This window comes from Callorhinus ursinus, unplaced genomic scaffold (genome assembly GCF_003265705.2).
Source record: "Callorhinus ursinus isolate GAN/ISIS: 27379988/994484 unplaced genomic scaffold, GSC_fseal_2.0 scaffold56, whole genome shotgun sequence".
In the NCBI taxonomy this organism is placed as follows: Eukaryota; Metazoa; Chordata; class Mammalia; order Carnivora; family Otariidae; genus Callorhinus; species Callorhinus ursinus.
The window spans coordinates 2,158,521-2,181,787 of record NW_027397118.1 but is presented as its reverse complement, the minus strand read 5'-3'; the positions used below and the strand labels follow the sequence as shown (position 1 = coordinate 2,181,787).

General features: G+C 42.0%; 1 protein-coding gene across 4 annotated transcripts in view; it reads left to right on the top strand.

Moving 5' to 3' along the window:
- The window catches only part of FTO (FTO alpha-ketoglutarate dependent dioxygenase), a 414,363-nt gene that overhangs the window by 247,512 nt on the left and 143,584 nt on the right, over positions 1-23,267 (top strand). Inside the window, exon 9 of one of the 4 annotated variants that reach the window (XM_073884394.1) lies at positions 17,545-17,930. The exons of the other annotated variants lie outside the window; for them this stretch is intronic. Within the exon in view, the coding sequence (XP_073740495.1) occupies positions 17,545-17,590 (46 nt within the window). The 3' untranslated portion in view covers positions 17,591-17,930. Of the gene's footprint in view, positions 1-17,544; positions 17,931-23,267 lie in introns of those variants that run through there. 4 annotated transcript variants of the gene reach the window in all.

Genomic DNA, 23,267 nt, shown 5'->3' with positions numbered 1-23,267 from the left:
CCCCTTGACTCCCAGATCCAGAGCAGCGAAGACAAATGGCTGATTAACCAGCCCCTAACCCTCCTTCTGCAATGATAAACTCGTTTGGATTTCCCTGTCCGAAAAGATAAAAAAAAAAAAAAAAAAAAATCTATGGGGGGCATGTTTCTAAAGGAAATATGAACAGAAACCAGTAGGCCTGGTGCTAGTCATTTTTGTCTCTTGCAAGCACAGAACCCAAAACTGTCATACTATCTTGGAGTGGATCTACGACACAGTGTCCAGAAATCAATACAAGATCAATGATTGCTCTCTTAACCGCCTCCCCCCCCAACCTTTCTTTTGCAGCAGGAGCCACACTGCTCCCGATCACCTGTAGCCAACCTGACGCCAGCATCAGCGAGAGATCCTGCCATCCGAAGCTCTCCTTTTTTTTTTCTTTCCTCCTGCAGGCTGCTCTGCTCAGCGTTGAGTGCAGCTCTCCGCTTGTTTACAGTCCATGCTTATAGCCCCAGATAGAGTTCTAGCAGGCAGCCCAATTAAATTGTCGCGGGCTGCCCTCACTTGACTAGCTCTGCAGAGTCATTTAGCCAACAGACATTCCTGACTATTAAAGCTAGTAGCAGCATGTCTCCAGAGCTGGAGATAAAATGAATGAAATTTGTTATTCTGGGCTGACACTTGATCCCAGCTGTTGAACTAATGCTATTGCACCTGAAAGTTTTTCTTTATGGTAATTGCTGTCTGTGTTATTATTTCATAGACTAAATTGGAGAAAATTGCAACAGGTATTAAATTCTTTGAACTAATTCGCGGGAGTTCTATTGTGCCTTCTTCCAAGGCAGATTCCAACTTCTGTTCAAGGCCGGGAAGACAGATTTTGCTAGCCAGATGCATGGGCTTGTGTTTCATTATTATCAGAGGCATTCCAGTTTTAGGTCTGGCCAGGCATTTATCAGCTTTACCTGAAATCTGCTTTGAAATCTACTTGTGGTACTAATTCAGGCAGCATATGTTGGGACTGGCCCTGGGGAATTCCATGACGATGACCAACGCTGACAGTGATCAGTCTGGTTGATCCATGACACATCCTTGGTAGAATCATTAAGTCTCTTGCATTGTGTAGGCTTAGGGAAACGGGCCATGTGAAATAAGACTTCGCACAGGGCCCCTTGGGAATCCACCACTCGACGTGGTAGTTCTTGAATGCCTCAAGTAGTCCTGCTTCAGTGAGAGCCCACTGAAGAAGGGTGGCACAGGTTTGGAGCCTCTTGGCCCTATTACTGGTTCTCACTGCCTGTTACTGTTCACTGTCTCCTCATTTCTGTTAACCTCTTTGACCAGGTCTCGTCCCAGAGTTTGGGGAAATCATCTGTAGACTTTCCATAATAACACATGAACCATATTCAGAGCTGAGCACAGTCTCAGGGGCCTCTTTCTTGCAGGACATAGAGCACAGGAAACCGTGTCTTTTCCAGTGTTCACTTGTCCGCTTAGCTCATGGTCAGCGCTAATGGTGAGGGCTCGTGACGGGATCCAGAACGAGAATTCAGATCTGGCTGGTGGTGGAAGCACTATGCTTGCCTTCAAGATCGTGCTCATGGGGGGGTGGGGGGAGGAGAGTCGCCCCATGATGTTGTCCCTTTCATTTCTGTCTGAAGACCACAGCTGGCAGACCTAGCAGAGCTCTTTCAATTTCAGGGGCATACTCACACCTTTAGAATCCAAAGGCTTTGTCCCTGTCCCCATTAGGAAGCAGTAGACAGGCTCTACTTCATGTTTTGATTAGAGGCAAATGTGAGAAGCTCGAACCTCCAACTAAAGGAAGATAGATGTATGGCTGTCTGCTACGCTTGCTTCGTCATTTGACCGACCCCCATAGCTAGACAGTCTACAGACGGGTTCACGGTCCCCTGATATGAGGATACCTGGAAGCCTATAAAGAATCCTCTGAAAGTCCTACTCAGGTGCTTTCTTTGCCAACATGGACATCTGTCCTTTGAATGCCAAAAGCTAGTATCGGACTGTCTGTGGTAGACGATTTACATTGCATGTTGAAGCCCATAGAGTTTGTAAGATCTCAAACCTACTGCATGTATGGTGGTCCCCATTATTTTCAATATTCATAAGCTTTGTTTAAGCTACTTTGAAAATTGAATTTGAAAACTGAAATTGAATTACTTTAATTTACAGCAAAGTTCAGAATGAGAAATACGTCTTTTCTGTGCCCACTGAGAAAATGAAAGAAGTATTAGTTTTTAATATAAATATATGAAATGCATAGAATATGTATAGAGTGCCAAGTATAGAATATGTTTTTAAATCCTGGGAGATTTATTTTCTTATCCTCAAATCCAGTAGGAAAAACTGGCATTTTCTTTAAAACTAAACCAAGACTAATCTGTGTTGCATTTTTTAAAACTAATTTATTTATTGGAGCAAGAGAGAGAGATAGCATGAGCCAGGGGGAGGGGCAGAGGGAAAGGGACAAGCAGACTCCCCGCTGAGCAGGGAGCCTGACTTGGAACTCAGTCCCAGGACCCTGAGATCATGACTTGAGCTGAAGTCAGACGCTTAACCGACTGAGCCACCCAGGCGCCCCTGTGTTGCGTTTTTTTAAAATAATGAAATGCATGACAGTTTTCGGTATTTTTAAGCACTATATTCACAAGCCTACACTGACTTGCTTCCAGAGACCCTTCAAACATACATTCATTCTTGTCGTGGGTATTTGAAGATCCTAATGATACCACAGTGACACAGGTAAAGCTTGTTACATAATCACTGCATGTGTGCATTTCAGATCCAGAACTAATTCCATGTTTCTGCCTCTATCTCTCTAGCATGAGCAGTAAGTGCTTCTCTCCAAATCTCACCTGGACTTCGTGTTTTGTATGTTTTGAATTACCGTTGGGCCTTAGGTTGTTTGACTCGTTTTATGTGGATTGCATGGAGAACATGGTGGTGACCTCAGCCAATGAGCCTGTATGAGGGCTTGTCTGGCAGCCAGTTATGATAAGAGTATGTATAAAAGAAGAGTCCGAATTTGGAGGATCCCTGGGATGGGGGCAGCAGAGAGGGTGCCTGAGATTGGAGCTCTCAAAAGGCAAAATCAGAGGAAAACAAAGACCTTTCTCGGTGGTACTTGGAATTCATATGCTGATAGCCAGGTCAGTAAAGCAAAAAGATTCTTTTTTTTTTTTTTTTAAACATTCATAGATAATTTTTTTTTTAAAGATTTTATTTATTGATTTGAGAGAGAGAGAATGAGAGATAGAGAGCACACGAGAGGGAAGAGGGTCAGAGGGAGAAGCAGACTCCCCGCCGAGCAGGGAGCCCGATGCGGGACTCGATCCCGGGACTCCAGGATCATGACCTGAGCCGAAGGCAGTCGCTTAACCAACTGAGCCACCCAGGCGCCCAAGCAAAAAGATTCTTAAGAGACAGATATTTGGTTGAGGTGAGGGTAATGTATAAAAGGGAAGGACTCTTGAAAGTTTAGCCTGCAAATCCAAAAATAATGCCTTTTATATGCTCCCATTTAGAGAGTCAGACCTTGTATTAAGTGCCTTGTGTCCACTGTAACCTTCCATCTCCTTCTCCAAAATTCACAGAAGGGGAGAGTATATCCTCACCTTCCCAAGGAAGAAGTTGGGCCTCCCAAGGCTCAAGTGATGGTTGCCACTGAGTATTTTGTAAGTCGTTTTAGAAGGTGGGACTTGAACCTGGGACTGTTGCTTCTAAAGCCACAGTACCAGTTTTGGATTTGTGTCTCTGTGAAATCGGTGGTTCCTATCTTGGAAAGTAGAACTTTTGGCAAGGAACTTCAAGCAGATTGCTGAAATTCCTCAGTTGTTCCTGATAATCCTACCAACTCATTGCTAGGCTTTTGATCACTGCTATGAAAACTAAACCCTGCCAGGAGATAAAACAAAGTATATTTCTTAAAATTTAAACTTTAAACCAGATTTCATAAGGATGAATTACTTAGAATTGGTTGAGTTCCCTGGCACATGGGTCATTGTAGGTCTTCGTCAAGACCAGGGGCTGGCAAGCTTTTTCTGGAAAGGGCCAGACAGTAAATATTATAGGCCCTGTGGGCCACACAGTCTCTGTCACAACTGCTCTGCTCTTATAGCGAAAAAGCTACCATAGACGATATGTAAATGATTAAGTGTGGCCGTGTTCCAATAAAACTTTATTTACTAAAGCAGGTGGCAGGATTTGTGGCAGGATTTGGCTCATGTGCAGTACTTTGCCAAACCCCCGGTCCACACCTTGAGGAAGAGTTACGTTTAAGGGAACCAGAACGCAACAAATGTTTTCTTTTCATTTATTAGTTGTTTATGTAGATTGCTGGTGAGAAAGATGTCTTCTCAGCATAATTTGAAACCCTTTTCATTGGCTTGGATTTTAAAGTTGTGTTTTTTTTTTTTTTTTTTTTAATCTCTTGTTTAAGCACATGTTAAATGTGTCCATGTTCTTTCCATTATATATCTTGGTCGCCTTCCCAGACTTCAAATTGCAGTGAATTTATCCCCAAATGATGTTTGGTATCAATTCTCAAGATGCAATTTGAATGTAGTCTGTTTCTATAATGGAAAAAGGATTCCAAATCTTCATTATTTAAGTTCCACAGAAAATAATGAACTGTTGAAATAGCTGTTCTTCAGCACTGCTCGGGTATACTGCATCCTTTGTTATCTTGTCTTACAGCTTCATATCAGTTCAAAGAATAAAGGAGTGTGAAGATTTAATTTTAGGGCTGCATATGAGGCATTAGATTATGATTTCTAGCTAAGTCATGCTGAACTCAGATTATATTATAATGAAACTTTTTTTGCCCCACTAAGCATTTTCAAACAGGTAAAACTACAAACAAACAAACAAAAAACCCAAAGAACAGTTTATGAGTCTCAGAATTACTGATGGCAGCAACTGTAGCAGTTTCCTTGTTGTTGGGCCATTTCTCTATAATGACCCCCTTTGATCAATCATCCCATCATGTGCCACCATATCACAGGTACTAGGGCCTCGGTTTATGGAGGGAATCAGGAGTGGTACTAGTGATAACAGTAGTAGTATTTAACTGTGACCTGCTTTTTCTCCTTAAAACTCACCGTCCGCACCCTCGGGTGGCCATGTTGGAGAGGAGGAAAGGTGCCATCAGAAATGGCATTCTTAACACCTCAGCTTCGTTGCTACCTGCTTGAAGGTGTGCCTACTGACCCCTCGTCTTACTGTTAAGTAAGATATACTTGTGTTCTCTGATCCGGCACTCTCCGTGTGAAGTCTAGAGTTGCCTTCCTTCTGTCTTACCTCTGTTTTCTAGAGTAACAGCATAGGGAGGGGAAAAAGTAGGACTCTTGCAGCCCAAAGTCCTGCTCTCTTCAGCGAGCCACCGAACTTCTCTGACCTTTCGGTTTCCTCTTGTGTAAAATCAGAATGATACCAACCTTACATTATAGAGTAATTTTAAAACTTAATGAGGATATATGTGTAAGTGCTTTGTAAATTATGCTGATTGTGTCTGAGTTATTCTTACTGTTTAACTAGCTATCTGACCCTGGCCCGGCCTTGTTCAGGAGCTTCCTCTGCCGTCATTAAAATAACCAAAGCCATAGCCCTATTCATCTTGGAGCATAACACGTGGAGTTGCCCATGTGAGAAGCAGCTTAATTGCAAATCAACTGGGGTTGCTATATGACAGAATGCCAGTGGGCACTGTTCCCATTGTGGTGAATAAATGTTACTCCTGGAAACCGAATGTCAGTACTGAAATCAACGCGTAAAATTCCCAGCACCGGCCTTTGCGACTTCTGATTTGGGGCTCATATTTGAAACTACTGTTTGTTTTCTCAGTGTATGTTTTCATACATAGGGCAGATCTTTCTCTGTTAGCCTTCCTTCAGGATCTTTTGTTGATCTTGGTTTCTGTTGCTCTGGAGAACAGTTGCCTTCCAGAAGCTCCCTAAAGTAAATGTAGATATGCCATGAGCCTCTATTTAGAATGGGTGCAAGCCAAGAGTAGCCTCTAAATTTGGTGACTGTCTTTGCTTGCTGGTGTTTACATGTGATGTGATCACGAACAGAAAGAAACTTAATTTTATGTATGCAGATATGAGGGATAGGTGGGTATGAATGTAAGGCTCTGGTACCTTCTGCCCATGTCAGATGAGCTAAATCCTTCCCAAAAAGCCAGCCAGGAAAACATATGATACCATTTGCAGTGGTAGAATGTTGCACGCTGTTCTTCTGTAATTACAATGGCCTGATCCATGTGGGGTGGGTGAGTCTGGCTTAACAGTCATTAATCTACTGAATCTTAGTATCAGCGGTCCATCTTGAGGAGCAGCAGTACTTAGCTGGATGAGTAGGGCTTTGATTTCATTGTAATAAGGATAGCTTTGTTAAAATTCTGCTGCTCGGTGGTACCTGAGGATTCTGTGAAGAGGAGGTTTTCCTCCCCCCCCTTACCCCCCCCCTTTTTTCTTTTTTGCGTGGTGGGGATGAATTGTTTCTCTCTCTTCCATCCCCTAGGTTACTATTTATGCTCTCCCTTGATCTCCTGCTTGTCCCTTTATTTCTCCACGTTGTGAAAGTTTCTTTCTGTGTGACCAGGAGTCTGTTTAGCAGACCATATTGTGAGTGAAGGGCCAGCGTTTGTTGCCTGATTTTGGCAATGCTGGGCAGTCAGCTGGGATGTAATTAAGACTCTGAGAACAGGCTGTCTTCTCCACGGGAAGGGCATGTTAGATGGTGCTGGGATTTGGGGCTGTCAGTTTGGCCAAGGCTGGAGACAGAGAGCTAGGGACAGAGATATTTCCTTTCATTTATAATCCCTTTATGTACAGTGTATGCACTTGGCAAAGTTTACATATAACCTAGTGGCTAGAGCTTACAAGCCAACGCAGTGAAATTAGCATATGTTACATGTATATTTCAGTGATATTTTAAAGCAAGCGCATATTTCCAAAGTGAATTATGCATGGACGACAGCAATAGGGTTGTGTTGCGCTGGGTGTCAAATCCCACAACTTTTTGTCGAGACCATGGATTTTACACTAAAAAGGCAGAAAGACTAAACGAAGTAAAACAGTTTTAATTTTTAACAGTTTGGTTCGGCCCAAGGAGCCAGGCTGTGACAGATATAACTGACATTTGAATAATTGGATTAATTTAAAGAAGGGCAAATCCAGTTTTGACGGTTGTGCTTGTGTGTGTACGTCTTTTTTTTTTTTCTTTTTTCTTTGCAAGGATGGAGTTGTGTGGCTTAGATACACACTCTCTGTGATGCCGAGCAAAGCTGGAGGAAACTCCACAAGATTTATAAAATTGTCATCTGGTTATTTTGTTTTACGATGCATGCACGTGTATGTGTGTCTGTTCACATGGTAGTAAGCCTTCTTCCTATTTTGTGTAAGAGAAATCCACAGCGTGTACTTTATTCGGCCGTGTCGGTGACCTGTATATCGCATACACCAGCACATTATATGTGCTCTTGTTAACTTAATAAATACGGTTGGAGGAAAATGTTCTCCACTTCATAGGCCATCTAGAAAATGTGCAGACAAGCAAACTCACTATGACACTGGCAAGCCCTTTTTGTCCCTGTATCACTGTGTTATGAAACATCACAGTGCAGCAGTGGAAACTGCCTAATTTGGTATCTGGGGTATCAGTAGCCAAATTCCACATGGCTGAGTCCTCAGCCCTAAATTCCTTCAGGTTTATGTGGCTGTTTGAGCTTTGTGTGTGAAGATCACCTCCGCAATTTGAGATCGAGAAACCCAAGTATGACACCACGATACCCTCCCTCCCCCCTCCTTTAGAAATTCTCTTAATTAAATAAGCCACCTAAAATCAGCACACCAAGACTAGAACTTGTGGCAGTCGGTCTTGAATTGTGGCTCTGGGCTGGCTCTAAGAGCCTTTTCCCCAGCAAGACATTAATAGACATTAACACTCGGGCAAGAAGTGTTGATGTGTGGTTTATAATGTTAGCACCCAGTTAGGCTGGTATAACACATGCTGTAGGAATCTTGTACCAACACACGTGTGTGTTGAGTCAGATTAATGAGAACCATAAAAGGAGAGACATTCCACTCAAGCTGGGGACTTCATCCCATCCTCCCTTTACCAAGTAAACCTGGTGCCCAGCTGGTTGGACTTTTTTTTTTTTTTTTTTCAGTATTAGCATAAAGAGGATGTTGGAAAGTTTTGCTTTGCCCTGTTGTTATGTGATCGAGTAGCCCCATGTGTTTGTTAGTCAAGACTTCACATTAAAACTCCTTTTCATCCAGTGCCATTCAGGCTGAGAGGAAAGGAAACTTTCGAGATGCAACTTAACTGCCAGGCACACATTAATATTTCCCTCCCTCGGCTTTACCCGGCTCTTCTTCAAGTGGATCTGGATGGTTCTGAGACACTTTCTGGTTTACTTTGTAAATGGGGCAGTGAAGCATTCTTGTCTCTTGACTGGCTCTCCTTAGAGGATTCTCAAAGCCTTTTAAAATTGTGTGTTTTTCTGGGGCAGCCTTGAGAGTCCCAGGAGTGGAGTTGCCATCTGTCCTTTATATTAAAAGAATCTTCTGTATTGTATACCTGATGTGCTTGTCCCAGAGATAGATGTTGTTAATTAAAGGACAGCATTTGTCCTTTATGTGAAATAAATCTTCTCTCTTGCCTGAAGAACCGTTTTGCAAGCTTTAGGAAACAGTTAAGGATACTTTTGCCTGGAGTTCTGGTGTTCGCTGAAGGTCTGCGGCCCAGCATCATTCATTCAGCCTTCACTTAGAGATCAGATGTGTAGAATAGGGAAGTACCTTGGTTTTTTGCTGGTTTTCTAGTTAATTCATCTACTGAGATTGTCGCCTTTCATAGAGGTGTATGCAAATGAACCTAATGTACAGTGTTCATGGTGACTTGTGACTTTTTGGTGGAGATTTACAAATGGCAAGTTCCCAGGCTCATCCACTGTGCCTTTTTGGGGCAGATACGACGGCCCTCCTGTCCTCCAGTGCCACCTCTCCACTTTGCTACTACGGAGTCTCTGTTCCTATACCCTCGGCCCCAGGGAAAAGAATAATGCAAACATCTGCCCACAGCAAACCGAGCCAGAGTTCTGTCAGATCATAGAAGACGTACAGGGGAGAGAAAGCACCTCCCTTAACCTCCTGGATCTCTGTCTCAAGAAACCCAGAAAATGGCTTAGATTTGTAATATGGAAAAGCGGCAAGGGTAACGTGGCTCTGAATTACTGTCTAACAGCCTGGTCCTGTCAGGCATGGAGAAGGAGGGCGGCCAGGGCCTTGTCAGGGCCTCGCTTTGAGGAAAGATTGCACCAGCAGAGACTGTTGACTGAGGGCCACTTCCAGGGCAGAGGAGACGAGAGGGACCCAACTGTCCTTTTGTTGGTGGGAAAGGCCTGGAATCGGCTGTGCCGGAGTGAGGAGACTAGTGGATTGGCCCATGGTATTCTGATGATGGAATTGTCCAAACCGAAGGTCAAGTTTAATATGCAGTGATCCACCTTTCAAAGAGGAATCACATTAGGTGTAATTCTCCATCATCCATTCTTTTACCCCCTCGTGGTCACACAGATGAGAGTGAAGTGGGTGCAGGTGGAAAGCCAGCGGGCGTGGTGGCGGCCCTGACACACAGGCCAGCATCTACGCTGTCTCCAAGGGCCGTGGCTTTTCACCTGCAGCCCGTCGCTGCTTTGTGGGGCTGGGAGAAATCCTGTGATTCTTCAGTAGAAGCCGTGGATGTGAAGCTTCGGGCGTTTTCAATGCTGGCAGGCGAGGCCGGAGGAGGCTCACGTGTGGGAAGGATGTGCCTTGTGGGCTCCTGGTTTGCACACACGGATACACACGGTGCAGGGCCAGTATCAAAGCGGGGGTGTTCCGATAACAAGCTGACGATGGGGAAACCTTTTTTTAAACATAGAAGAAGACAGCCTCAAACAACGATTAATATTTTGGGGCATTTGCCTTTGAGTCTTTGTCTACTGCCTACGCATTTTATATGCATGCTTTAAAATAGTTGTAACCCTAGGACCCTGCATTTTTCACCTCCCGTTATAGGCAGTTTCCTTACAGAATTTATAATGGCCACAGCGTAGTCTACCAAGGAAATGTATGCCAATTATGCAGAATCATTCCCCTGTTGTTGGACACTTAAGTTGCTTTTGACTTGACAACATGGTATGTAGTGTTGCAATTACCTATTTGCTCGTGCCACTTTTTCTTGTTTTGGATTATTTCCTTGGACTTCAAAGGATGGCTAAGTCAAAAGATAAGCGTGTTTTTATGGCTTTCGGTATATATTGCCAGATAGCTTTCTAAGAGTGTTGTACCAGTTTACACTACAATCAGCAAAATTGGAGTATACAGGCTTTCAACATAACCTTGCCAGCATTATTATCTTATACAGAACCCCCCCCAATTGGTAGGTGAAAATGGGACTTCCACTTTCGTTGAATTTACATATATTTGAGATTTTCCCATAAATCTGTTGAGTAGTTGTGTGTATTCATAGAACGTCTGTATTCACTGAAGCCAAATTTTGTCGAGGTTTTGTTTGCTTTTTATGTGTGTATTTTTTTTCAAGTTCCCTCTGTTAACAATTGATAAGTAATTCGGGAAGAGCCTCCTTGGCAAGGCCCTTCTCCAGGGGACCCCCTGTCTCAGCACTGCTGCAGCTGCTACTTTTAACTGTGCGTTAACTTGGAGTTGGGCCAGGGCCCAAGCAGGATCCCCTTCCTGAAGAGGGGCTCTTGTGTGTCTGGTGAACCACAAGCTCAGGGCTGTATCTGCCAATATGTTTTTGGCAGAGCCATCTGATAAAATCCCATCCGCACTGTTCTGTGAAATGCAGTCACAAATTTGGATGATGATTACCTGATGCCATTTCTTTATAACAGCTAATCTCCATGTCTTAGGTGGTTTTTGTCCACTGCCTCCAACCCCCCCCCCCGCCCCCTCCCTCCTTCCCCACTCTGCCTGGTGCATGTTCTCGTTACAGTGTAGATGATCTATAACCAGAGTTTCTTACAGCATGGTCTAACAGAAAGGGCATGAGCCAGTAATACAGACACAGGGGTTCTATTATTGGCTCTGCCCTTTGTTTAATGATAGCACAACAACAAGAACTTAATGAGTGCCAAAATACTTCTTAGCATTCTTGATACATTATTGAATCTTTGTAGTGAATCTCTTAGATAGGAAGTGTTATTACACCCGTAGAGGGGAGGAAACTCAGCGAGATGGCAGCATACTTCCTTCTTCTGAACTAAAGGGAGTTTTTCCTTCCTCAACCAGCAAAATAGAGCCACTTTGCTTTACCTCCGAGGGATGGCCTGGAACTAAAACGATGTCATGTGCACCTTAAGTTGCACTGAGTATCGAAATCCAGGACATGTAATAAATTGTAGTTATTAACTAGTGCGTGCCTCTCTGGCCCTCCGCTTCTTCGCTCATAAAATGTAGGTGCTGTACCAGATTATTTTCATTGGTTACTTCAAGCTATCACATTTCCTCATTGGCCACAGACTCTCATCTTGGTGGAAAAGAAGCCCGTGGTCCCCGGGGGGGGTGTGCATCCTGCATGGGAAGTCAGCTCTGCCTTCCAGATGCATCTGCCCCTTGGAGCCTTTTGTTTCTGGGAAGGAGGTGTGAACTCTTAGGTAGTAAGTAGGAGTTTTACTCCTTCGTGTGCACAGAAAGTCCAGGGAGATTCTCGTAGTGGGGTAGTGGAGATACCAGTATGCATATGCACTTGGCTTTGGCTCCGAGGATATTGTGATCTCTTAAATATAAATGGGGGAGTAGACCTTATTTCACTTTCTCCTTACACCTTACCCTCCGGTGGGAACTCAACCAAGGTGGTTAATAGAGAAAGTATGGCATGGAGTCAGCTCCACACAGAAATGCATTCAGGCTTAATTTCATACATATCTTTTTTTTTTTTTTTTCAAATAAGGATCCAGGATCCCATATGGCACTTAGCCTCCTAAACAAAGATCATCAGCCCTAGACGAGAAGCAGGTGGCCTGGCACAGAGAGCAGAGGTTATTTTTTGCCGCTGGGCTCCTGCCATTTCAGAGTTTAATGGTGGCGAGGCGGCACAGCAGGAGGCTGACCCCAGATGCTCTCCCTTTGGTGGGGATGGAGCAGTCCCACCTCCTCTGCGGGGAGTACATTTGATCAAATCTAGGTCACAGTTACACTCCCGGAAAAGTCTCTGTCTAAACTTCTTCCAGTTTGCTCCTTAATTGCTACTTGCAAATCTGATCGACGTGGAGTGAAGGAACAGCCTTAATTGTCCACCTATCCTGGTATCTCTTATTAAACGCCTGTGGTGATGATGATGATGATGATGTTGATACTGCTATCCTGGCATTTTCTTTCAGGTCAACCCTGGGGCAACAGGTCGAAAAGTAAGCCTTTTAAGGATGGTGTTATAGACCAGAAGTTTGGAACCCTTGCTTGTACTTCTGGCTCTGCCTCTCCCTAGGGTTCAGCTTCCCTGTTTATAACCTGAAGAGGAATTTCAAATTCAAATGCAGGCAACAAAGATGAGTAAGAAGGAACGAGAAGGGCAGAGGGGTAGTAATCGGAAAGGAACATGAGAGAACTTTGAGGATGGTGGCCGCGATGTGTCTCTTGATTGGGTGATGGTTACGTGTAGGCATATATACCTTTTTCAGAACTCACTGAACTTATACTGAAGATCTGTGTGTTTTACTGTATGCAAAACACATGGACAAGGAGCAAAAGGCATGGGGTGGTGAATTGGGGCGCACATACTTTATTTAATTGATGAGCTCTGGCCAATTGCTTCTCTGCAGGATGTGGGTCCAGTGTGGCTACAGTTTCAAGAAAAGCCAGAAATTTGGTAATTTTTCTGAAATCTCAAGATATGTAGATTTGTGGGCCCTCTTGGGTCAAACGGAACACCAGTTTGTGCTCTCCAAACTGGGGGCTTCTTAATTGTCCCCTGAGGATCGTTTCAGCTCAAGCATTGAATGATTCCGGCTTGCAATGAGGCCTTGGACAACAACAACAAAAATTTGCTTACCTCTCCATTTTCTTCACCTATAAAAATGTTGACCATTCATAACTAATCTTTATAGGGATCTGGTGAGAAGCATGAGGTGCCATATACAAAACCACTTTGAAATATAAATAAATAGCATATAAATACAAGTCCTTATTACCTTTATTATTGTTATTTTAAAGAACTATTTACATTTTTAGAATTACATTGTTGAACATTGAAACACTGAGCTCTTCAAGGATGGCTGATAAAAACGTTAGCAGTTCACTGGGAGTAAATTACGTGCCTACAAATGAACATGCAGACTTTTCATTATCCTTGGAGGGGATTGTCTCTGTGGTGTGTGACAAAAAGCGAAGGTGGTTCATTTGTACAGCTGCTCATATAAATTGCAAAAACTCTGGGACCCGAAGTCCAAGGTATGGCAGTAGCATATAAGGAAATGAAGCTGATGCTATATTCAAGATTCCTTGTCACACGCACTTGCTGCCTAGGGATGGGAATGCTCCAGCCTTGTCCCTGACATTTTGTGAACAAGCAGCCTGTATTGGATGGTGATAAATGGATTATCTTAAATGTCATTCTGCACTGTTTTAGAGTTGCAAGGAGAGTTTTGATATTGAGTTGTTGGTTAGTATATTCTGTACCAATCCTTTATGATGAAATAATCTCCTCAAGTTACATCCAGAAATGTCAAAGTTGCTTATTTTTCAATCACCCATAGCAGTTTCTATTACGAGATATGCAGAGAAGATTGTGTAATAATGTCAAACTATTTATAGCACCGTTTCCTAGGAATCTCGGCTCTCCGGGAGTTGTTTGTGTCTTTAATACTACAGATTTGTTTTTATATTTATACAGATTTTTCTGTTTCCTAATTGACTTCAGCTGAGGATGTTTCACTAGTTTTTTATAGAGAGTACCTTTAAAGATCGATATTAGCATTCAAAAACTAAAACTAAGGCCGGTCTAACCCTTTTTAAATACAGAAATTCACTTCATTTGGTTTTAAATATGGTAAGTGTGTGTGGGTGTGGGTGGGTGGGTGTGGGTGTGTATTACAGCTGGTCCTAAACGTTATATGGGTGGTATAATCATAACAAATATATAAAACATGCTGTTTATTTAGGGTAAATCAGTATGTAATACTTTGGCAAAAGAAGTTGTCTTGATTATTTCATGCTGAGGTATACATTATTACATTTTTAGTATTTGAAATTCCAGGTTTAATAACATTATTACTGTTACACAGCATATAGTCATTTGTATAAAGATTTGGTCCAGTGTGTTCGTATGGAAATATGCAGAAAATAGATTTTGAAAGCATGTCTCAAATTTTACTTGGCAAAGTTATTCTAAATACTGGCTTTCCTTGCAAAAGACAAGCTCTTTCTAGACACAGATATTGAGGTTATTTAGTATCTCTGTACGCGGTGACTCCCTTCAGCCCTCTTACTAACCTTACCCCCATCATTACTACTTCTCCACAGTCCTTTAAAAAAAAAGGTATGTAAAGTGTATTTTAAAAAATCAAAACAGTATACATAATATTGAATTAAACCATATAAAATTACTATTTTTGTAGATCAGAAGAGTCACATAGCAGCAATTTTATATGGCTCATCCTAACAGCTAATAACTTCTATCATGCTGATAGCTTATTGTATGCTAGACATGTGCTGGATGGATATTAATTTATTCATTGATAATAGTAATCCTATGAGTAGGTACTATTATTACCCCAACTTACCGATGAAAAAGCTGAGGTGCAGATTGATTTAAATAATGGTTAAAACCAGCAGCCTACGTCCAGCATCTGCACATAACCATTACTCTGCATTGCCTCTCCAGAAAAGCAGAGCTCCTTTGAGGGCCCCAGCAAATGTATGGCTTTGCCCTGCGAAAAGTAATGTAATCAGCTTGGCGTGTAGCCTGTTAGATCTGCCTCTTACATACTTGCGTGCATTTATATATTACCCATAAAAATATATGGTATTATTTTGCTCTTTCCTTTCTCTTTTTCTGGCCTAGGCAGTGTCTTATGCTCCTTTCATCCCTTTCTCATCCATCCCTTCTTTCTCTCTCTTTTTTTTTTTATAAAATGGTATAATCCCTGTAGTTCAACTTGTGTTTATTTACCATAAATGGACTTAGAAAGCTGCTCACGTTTGTACGTAGAAATCTAATTAATTCCTTTTGACTGTCCCACAATATTTCATAATGTGGATGGCATAACATCCCACTTCATTTAACTGCCTTGCTCTTGATCACTATGAATTTTTTTTGTTGTTGTTCTTACAAACCATATTGGAGCGAATGTACTTTTTCATGCTTCTTGGTGTATATAGGGACTGTTTCTGTCGCCTAGATCCCAAAAAATGGTATGAATAGGTTAAATGTGTGCACATTTAGGACTTTAGTAACTGTTAAATGGCTCTCTAAAAGAGCTGCACCAATTTACATTCCCATCAACTGTGTATGAAGAATTGATATCAATCTATCACTCTTGATTATTTTATTTTTGCCACTATGATAGGTGAAAACTTTTGTCTTGTGGTTCTGATTTGCATTTACCTGATTACTGGTGAGCATCTTTTCACATTATTATTGAACATTTTACTTTTTCTTCTCATATTGTCTGTTCCTGTCCTTCACACGTTTTTCTGTTAAGTTGTTTATCCTTCTCTTTTTGATTTGCAGTTCTTTATATGTTCTGTATATTAATTCTGTTCTGTGACTTACATTTTTCCCTAATTAGCAAAATTTTATGTTTTGAAATATAGGGCTTGCTCCCCTCCTGTTATCTTTTTTTATAATTTCGTTGCTGTTCTCATGCCTTATTCTTTCAAACAAATTTTAGAATCAGGTGGTCAGATTCCATTTAAGAAATCCTGTTGGCATTTTTATTATAAGTGCATTGAATTTATAGATTTCTAAGTTAGAGAACTTTAAGAACCTGTTTCCTTATCCATTGAAGTGATGCATCTCTTCATTTGCTTATGTCATCTTTTGTGTCTTTAGGTAGAGTTTTTTTTTTTTTTTTAAAGATTTTATTTATTTGAGAGAGTGAGAATGAGAGAGAGAGAGCACATGAGGGAGGGAGGGTCAGAGGGAGAAGCAGACTCCCTGCTGAGCAGGGAGCGTGATGTGCGACTCGATCCTGGGACTCCAGGATCATGACCTGAGCCGAAGGCAGTCGCTTAACCAACTGAGCCACCCAGGCGCCCCTAGGTAGAGTTTTAAAATTGTTCTTCACATCCTTTTACACTTATTTCTGGGTATTTTAGAGGGTTTGTTGCTATTGTAATGGAATTACACATGTAGGATAGCTGCTGGGAGTTTTTATATTTATTTCATTACTTTATTAAACTCTTTTCATAGTTATGGGAGTTTTTCAGTTGATTTCCTTGGAATTTCTAGGTAAGGAATGATGGAACATAAGGTAACAATGATGTTGCCCTTTTCATTCCAACACAGATACTTTTGTATTTATATTCCTTCCTGTCTTAGCTGAGATTTCCAGCACAGTGTTGAATAGTAATAGGGTCAGTAGCCATCTTTACATTGTTTTCAGTTGTTACTGAGGACAGTTCTGATGTTTCACAAGTCAGTTTGAGATTTGCTGAGATTTCTGGTAAGTACTTTCTATCGAGTGAAGGAATTTTTATTCTCATTAGTGCATATTGCATTCAATTGGATCCTAATTTTTTAGGGGGGGTAGGTTGTCTACTGAGATGGCCATCTGGTTTTTTTCCCCTCTAATTTGTAAATGTGGTATATTACATGGTTAGATTTTGTACTGCTGAACCAGCCTTGCTCTCCTAGAACAGACCTTATTTGATCGTGTTGTAATATGCAGATGGACTTGATCTGCTGGTATTTTATTTACTGTGTTTACATCCATTTTCACAGGTGAGATTTCCCTACAGAGGTCTTTTCTCTCTAGAGACTGTAGTTAACAGGTCTTAGTAGACTTCATCCAGCCTTACCTTTTCTGTGAAGTTGACACTTTTGAAGTTTCTCCAAGGCCTGACTGGCTTTTGGTTATTTTAGCATCAAGACTTACAAGCAGTGTCCCTCACACTTTTGAACTTTATTTCTATTTAAATCTTTCCAGAGAAAAGGCATGAGTTTGCTCTTTCAACTTTTTTGCTCTTGCCTCCCAAGCTTCTTTGTGGGGAGAGAGTATGAATATTTCAGTGAAGCATGATGCTGCACCTTCATGAAACTTGTAATTGCCTCCTTTTCATTTGGCAAGTATAAATTTTCCTCTTCATTCTTTGCCCATTGAAGCTGTAGGTTTCTTTAGTCCTAATTTATACCAAATGTTCCCCTGGAAAGAGACACTATTTTATAGTGACAAACACCTGGTCTGGAGAAGACAATATTATGTCATTTTTTTGCAAGAATGTCAAGTATGTGGCATGCCTACCAGCACTCCCCCTTCTCCTGCCCGTGGCAGATGTCACTAATCTTACTGCATTTTTTCCTTCTCAGCTCTTACAGAGTCTTTTCAGCACAGCATACTGAACAGCTACCACCAATCGATTGACACTTGGAACGTAGATGAAACCTCTTGCTGTCCCTAGTGTCATGGGAAGGGCATCGTGCGGAAGCCAGGAGTCCTGGGTCATTGCAGTACTTAGTCCTCATTTCCACAACTATCCAGTGAAGAGGTTAAGCTGGGTGATCTCTGTGGATCTTCTGTTTTGAACCTTTTCTGATTCAGTTTACACACGCTCCTTCAACACTGTTTCCGGACCCCGAATTTATTTATTTTCAGGATTTGTAAACCTCTGCTGAAGGTCACATTTGGAACTGCGAGGCCACCATTTTGCTGTTTTCTTGTTCAGTTATATGCTTTTGAGATTCTAAACCCATCTGCTCTTCAGCTAATTCTGTTTTTGTTATTTAGTACTTTCTCCTGCTTTTAAAGTTAATAAATGCTCCTGGTAGAAAATTCGAAAATTATTTAACAGTATGAGAAAAAGATAAAAATTACCTGTAATCCTATCTGTACTCTTTTTCACAGAATATAACCTTGTGATCATTTTCTCATTAATTACATTTCATTCAAGAATACTTTACCTCAAAATGTACAATAATGTGTTTAACCCTTATCTCTTTTTTACTTTTTTTTTTTTTTTTTTTTTAGAGCGGGTAGCAGGAGAGGGAGAATCTTAAGTAGGCTCCAGGCCTGGTGTCAAAAGAGTCGGATGCTTAACTGACTGAGCCACCCAGGCGCCCCTCTTTTTTCACTTTTAAATATTAGAATAGATATCTAATCTTTGAGTCTTTATTGAATACATTTCTAGATATGGAATTACAACATGAAAGGAAGTGTACATCTTAAATTCGTAACAAATCCTAGTACTTGATAAATGTCTGTGCAATGAATGTTTGTATAAAAATTACCAATCTGATTTTCAGAAAGATGTTCCAATTTACATTTTCATCAACAGTTTTTGAGAATGCCTCTCCCTTCTCATGTTTGGGAGCGTGGAATATTACCATTTAGAAAAAAAAATCTTGGGGCACCTGGGTGGCTCAGTCGGTTAAGCGTCTGCCTTCGGCTCAGGTCATGGTCCCAGGGTGCTGGGATTGAGTCCCATGTCGGGCTCCCTGCTCAGCGGGGAGCCTGCTTCTCCCTTTCCCTCTGTTCCCCACTCATGCTTGCTCTCTCTTTCTCTAGTGCTCTCTCTCTCAAATCTTTGCCAAATTTATGGGCAAAAAGTTACATCTCATTTCATTTCTTTGTCACGACTGGTTGGACATTTTTCGTTTCCTGGCTGTGTATATGTGTCTGAATTTCTGTGTCTTCTGCCTATTTCCCTCCCTTCTTTTGAGGCATACATGTTAATAGATACAAAGCTGCCAGCTCATCATCATCAAAATTACAATTATACCTAATTTACAATTGTTACTAACACTGGGGACAAAATCCCAATATAGAGGTAAAGAGAACTAAGGGGTCTGTACATCTGACATGACTTTGCCATCACTAACTCTGCTTTCCTGGGTTCCATCCTAAAATTAAGAAGTGCTAGCCTCCAAGCCAACTCTTCTGGTGATTTCTGAAGCTTTTTTCATGCGTGCCTCCTTTCCCGTTGATCTTCAGTTTGCCCTCTCCTTGGAGCCATTTGCGTCTGCAGGGAGCCTGAAGCCAAAGCATGCTGGCTCAGTACGTCTCATCTCTGGACTTGAAAATTTGGCTTCCAAGTTTCTGATGCTCACCAGCAGAAGGTCACTCATGGCTCTTCATGCCATCGAGAGAACCAGACCAGCTGATCTCAGCTCTGTGCATGCCCTTCTCAAGTCAGAATATGAAGACAGTAGAACCAGTCCCACCCTTAAGTCTAGAAGAACTGGTTAATCATGAAGTGAAACCACACGACTTTGCTCTTTTCTGTTGTGACTGCTAATTATTTCTGACTAGAATCCCTTGATTTATTCCTCATCCTTCTAACTTGTTGCTATTGAGGTCATTTTATCAAAGAGTTGTGAAATTAGTCCCTGACCTCTTTGTGCTGGTGAGGTTACTTAACAAGACTTTTGCTACCTGGAAACCAGAGTGGCAGAAAACAGAGGCCTGCTTACACATTTGTCACGTTCCACACTTGTCGCACGGGTTATACTCCGCATCCAGGCTCCTAGCTGAGGGGGCTGGCATGAAGGAAGAGGGCCTGAAGCCCACCCACACTCCCCTCTCCAAACTGGGAGACTTTGCTTGCTCACAGGGGGCCCCTTTTCCCCATTTGCCCAAACGTGCTGGAAAGGCTTGCAGAGGCCCTGATCAGCACCTTGTATGACTTACAAAGCCCCTCTCCTTCCAAGCAGGTTAGGATCCACAGAGCTGTCTGTAAAACCTTTTGTTTGGGGGCACCTGGGTGGCTCAGTTGGTTAAGTGGCTGCGGTCAGCTCAGGTCATGATCCCAAGGTCCTGGGATCGAGCCCCGCATCGGGCTCCCTGCTCAGCGGGAAGCCTGCTTCTCCCTCTCCCACTTCCCCTGCTTGTGTTCTTTCTCTCTCTCTCTCTCTTTCTCTCTCTCTCTCTCTCTCTCTCTGTCAGTTAAATAAATTTAAAAAGTCTTAAAAAAACAAAACAAAACAAAAAGCCCTTTTGTTTGTAAATCCAAAGTGGCAATGAGCTTGTATTTCGGTTCCTTCTTATCATAAGTCTAAATGGGAAGTTCTTAAGTAGAGAAACAATTATATTTAAATAGCTCAGGATACAACTGTTTTCTTTCTTGTTGCAATACAGTTGGGTTTTTCCCCCCAAAAGTAACCATAACTGGTACAGGATTAGCTGCAAAAACCAGAATTACAGATTTCTAAATTCCCACAGATTCACACTGGATACAAGTCTAAAACAGAGTGTGGCCAGTTTTCCTCACAGAGAGATAACATGGGTTCTGCACAGTATTTCAGGCCTAACGAGCTGTTATTGAATTTGGAGGTAAAGTTGTGTCAGCTATACTTCAATTAAACAAAAAAAATTTTTTTTTTAATTTGGAAGTAAAGTTCTAGTGGTATCTGAAGGTAAAGGCCCATATTCCTTCGTATTCCACAAATCATTGCACCAGAAAAGCACAGCCATTTCCCCACTACGTAATGTTGGTGGACACGAAGGAAAACCTAAAGGCCTGCTTTTAAGAGCCATTTTGAGGGTAATTTTAGTATCTCGATCTTGGACCTCAGAGAAGAGCTCAGCAAAGGCTCACCCCACCACACGGTCTTATTAGAAAGCATCATGGAGGAGGAGCTAGGGTTCCTCTCACCCTCACTGTTGGTGAAGGTTGAGGGGTACGTCCGGGTGAAGGGGCACAGATACCTCAGCTGCACCTCTTCCCTCTCATCTGCCCAAACTTGCAAATGCGATGCAGTTGAGCGCTTTATGTGAGACTTAGAGTTTGCTTTTCATGGCGGAAATCAAAGTCAAGTGACTGTTCTTAGGACTTTTATTCAAATACCACAATCAGGGAACAGATGAAGAAAAACTCCTCGGGGTGTTATCCCCATGCTCTGCTGCCACAGTCAGAGGTGTTTCAGTGCAATAGCCTGCTTGAGAGGCTTCGGGTCTCTCCCACAGGGCATCCAGAAGTTACCTCTACAATACCGGCCTGTGAGAACTTGCCCCTCCCCACCAGTACAAACCCTGTCGTCAAGTGACGGAATGCCCAGAAATACAGCTCTGCTGGAAGCTATGCCCAAGAAACATAGAGTTTTCTAACTGGGCTCTCCAGCTGTGGAAACTTCGTCACCTTTCACCTGAATCTCTAATACGTTTTGCAAATGAGGAGCTGGTGAGAAAAATATGCAGCTTGAAGCTGGCAAAGCTTTAAGTGAGTAAAGCTTGTAGTGTTCAGATCATAGCCCCAAATTACTTAAGGGCTTCTGCTAACATGGAAATAAGTCTCTTTTCTGCTGAGAGATTGGATATTCAGATAGATTTTTTTATGAAGGAAATAAATATTTCAACATGCAAACACTACCCAAGCGGGTGGTGATGCTTCAAAACAGGGTCAGAGGTCAGGTTTTTTGCAGTTTGTTTTTTGGGATGGCTCCAAGTTTAAAGGTATTGCACATTACTGCCTACCCCGAGCCTCACATGGTAAAGTAATTACTGCTAGCTGGCGCAAAATATGTACATTCATTTCTATTTCCAAAGATCCTGAGATTTCTCTCTGCATTTTTTTTTTTTTGGTGTGGTCCTCATTATAAAAAATATATCACGAAGAATGATGGTTTTTCTCTATCATAACTGTGAAAAAGTCAGGCTGAAAATGTGTGTCTGATAGGTCAATTTTGAACAGACTTAATTTTGGAGTAATATGTAAGAGTAAATAAAAATAGAATATTTTTTCCTTTAGAGGAGAACGGTATGGTTCATTTTCCTAGTTTGCCCACAGAACATGCAACAGACCCCTAGGGAATTGGGTACCTGGAGGAGAGGCTGACCTGGTGGTCACAGCCAGTCTGGGTGGACTGGGGCCAGAGGCGCACATTGTTCTGAAATTCCAACACCGACTCACTCAGTGTGGCAGAATTTTGGTCACGGTTGGAATTCTTCGATAGGACTAGGGGCTTCTGAAATCTCTTTTTTCTCTGCCTTCAAATAGGGAAAAGAATTATTTGCTGGGCAGTTAATTAGTGGTTACACCAAACAGCAGAAGCGGTCAGCTCAGATCCATACAGGGCCCTCAGGTAATGTCAGTGAGTGACACAGGCTAGGGTACTACGTGACGGGGACTTGAGGGGATAACATAGAACCAGAAGGCACACCTTCAGCCTGAAGAGGACAGCCAGTCCTTTGCTCCAGCCAATGGCTGCCATGAAGGCCATGTGGGCCCGTTGCGGTGGACTTGCCAGATTTCTTTTTTTTTTTTCCCAAAAGAAGCCAGAAATCCAGATTTTTTTTTTTTTTTTTAAAAACGTACTTATATAAAAACTTGGGCAACTAATCTTCTTAAAGTTGACAAATAGAAGTAACAGCTGGGTTTGGCCTACAAGCCACCTTTGTGACTTCAGCTTTCACAAATTGAACAAAGGAGGAGCTAGATGGTTGGTGGCAGAACCTTTTCATTCTCCAGGGGAAGTGTTGATAGCTTGGTACATTTCTGAACAATCACTGTTTTGCGGCTTCAAACACCATTGTGAAGAATACACTTTACTCTGAAAATGAGGGCAGCTTGTCACATCTCTGTCTTTTTTTTTTTTTCCTTTTTTAGTGACATAGATCCTTTTGTCAAGGCTGACTTAAGGGAGTGGAGTTCCAGAAAAGTTTCTAGGACAGAGCCGCCCTTAGCTTTCCTTTCTTGCTGACTTTTAACCCATCTCAAGTAATTACTTCTCTCCTCCTCCCCTGCCTCTGGCATCAGCCTTTGGAATGTGGTTATTCTTTAAAGTTCATTCCACGGCAGGACGTTATTCACATTTCCTTTCCCAGAGCTACTAAGGCTTCAATAGAAGACAATGTTTGTACCATAGTCAAACAGATAAATCATCACTTAATGTGTGCTTTTGAGTAACTACTGGTTTAGTAATGATCAGATAGATAAGACCTTGACTAAGTCCGTGATACTGTCATATGATTATTTTAATATTGTTTCTTTTGGGCCGTCTGTTACCTTTTCTCCTGGCATCTGACTTTCTTGGGCAGAGAGTGGAATGACGGAAATCTGTTTGTTTTTCAGGGCAGAGAGGCATGGTGGTGAGTAGAGAAATCACAG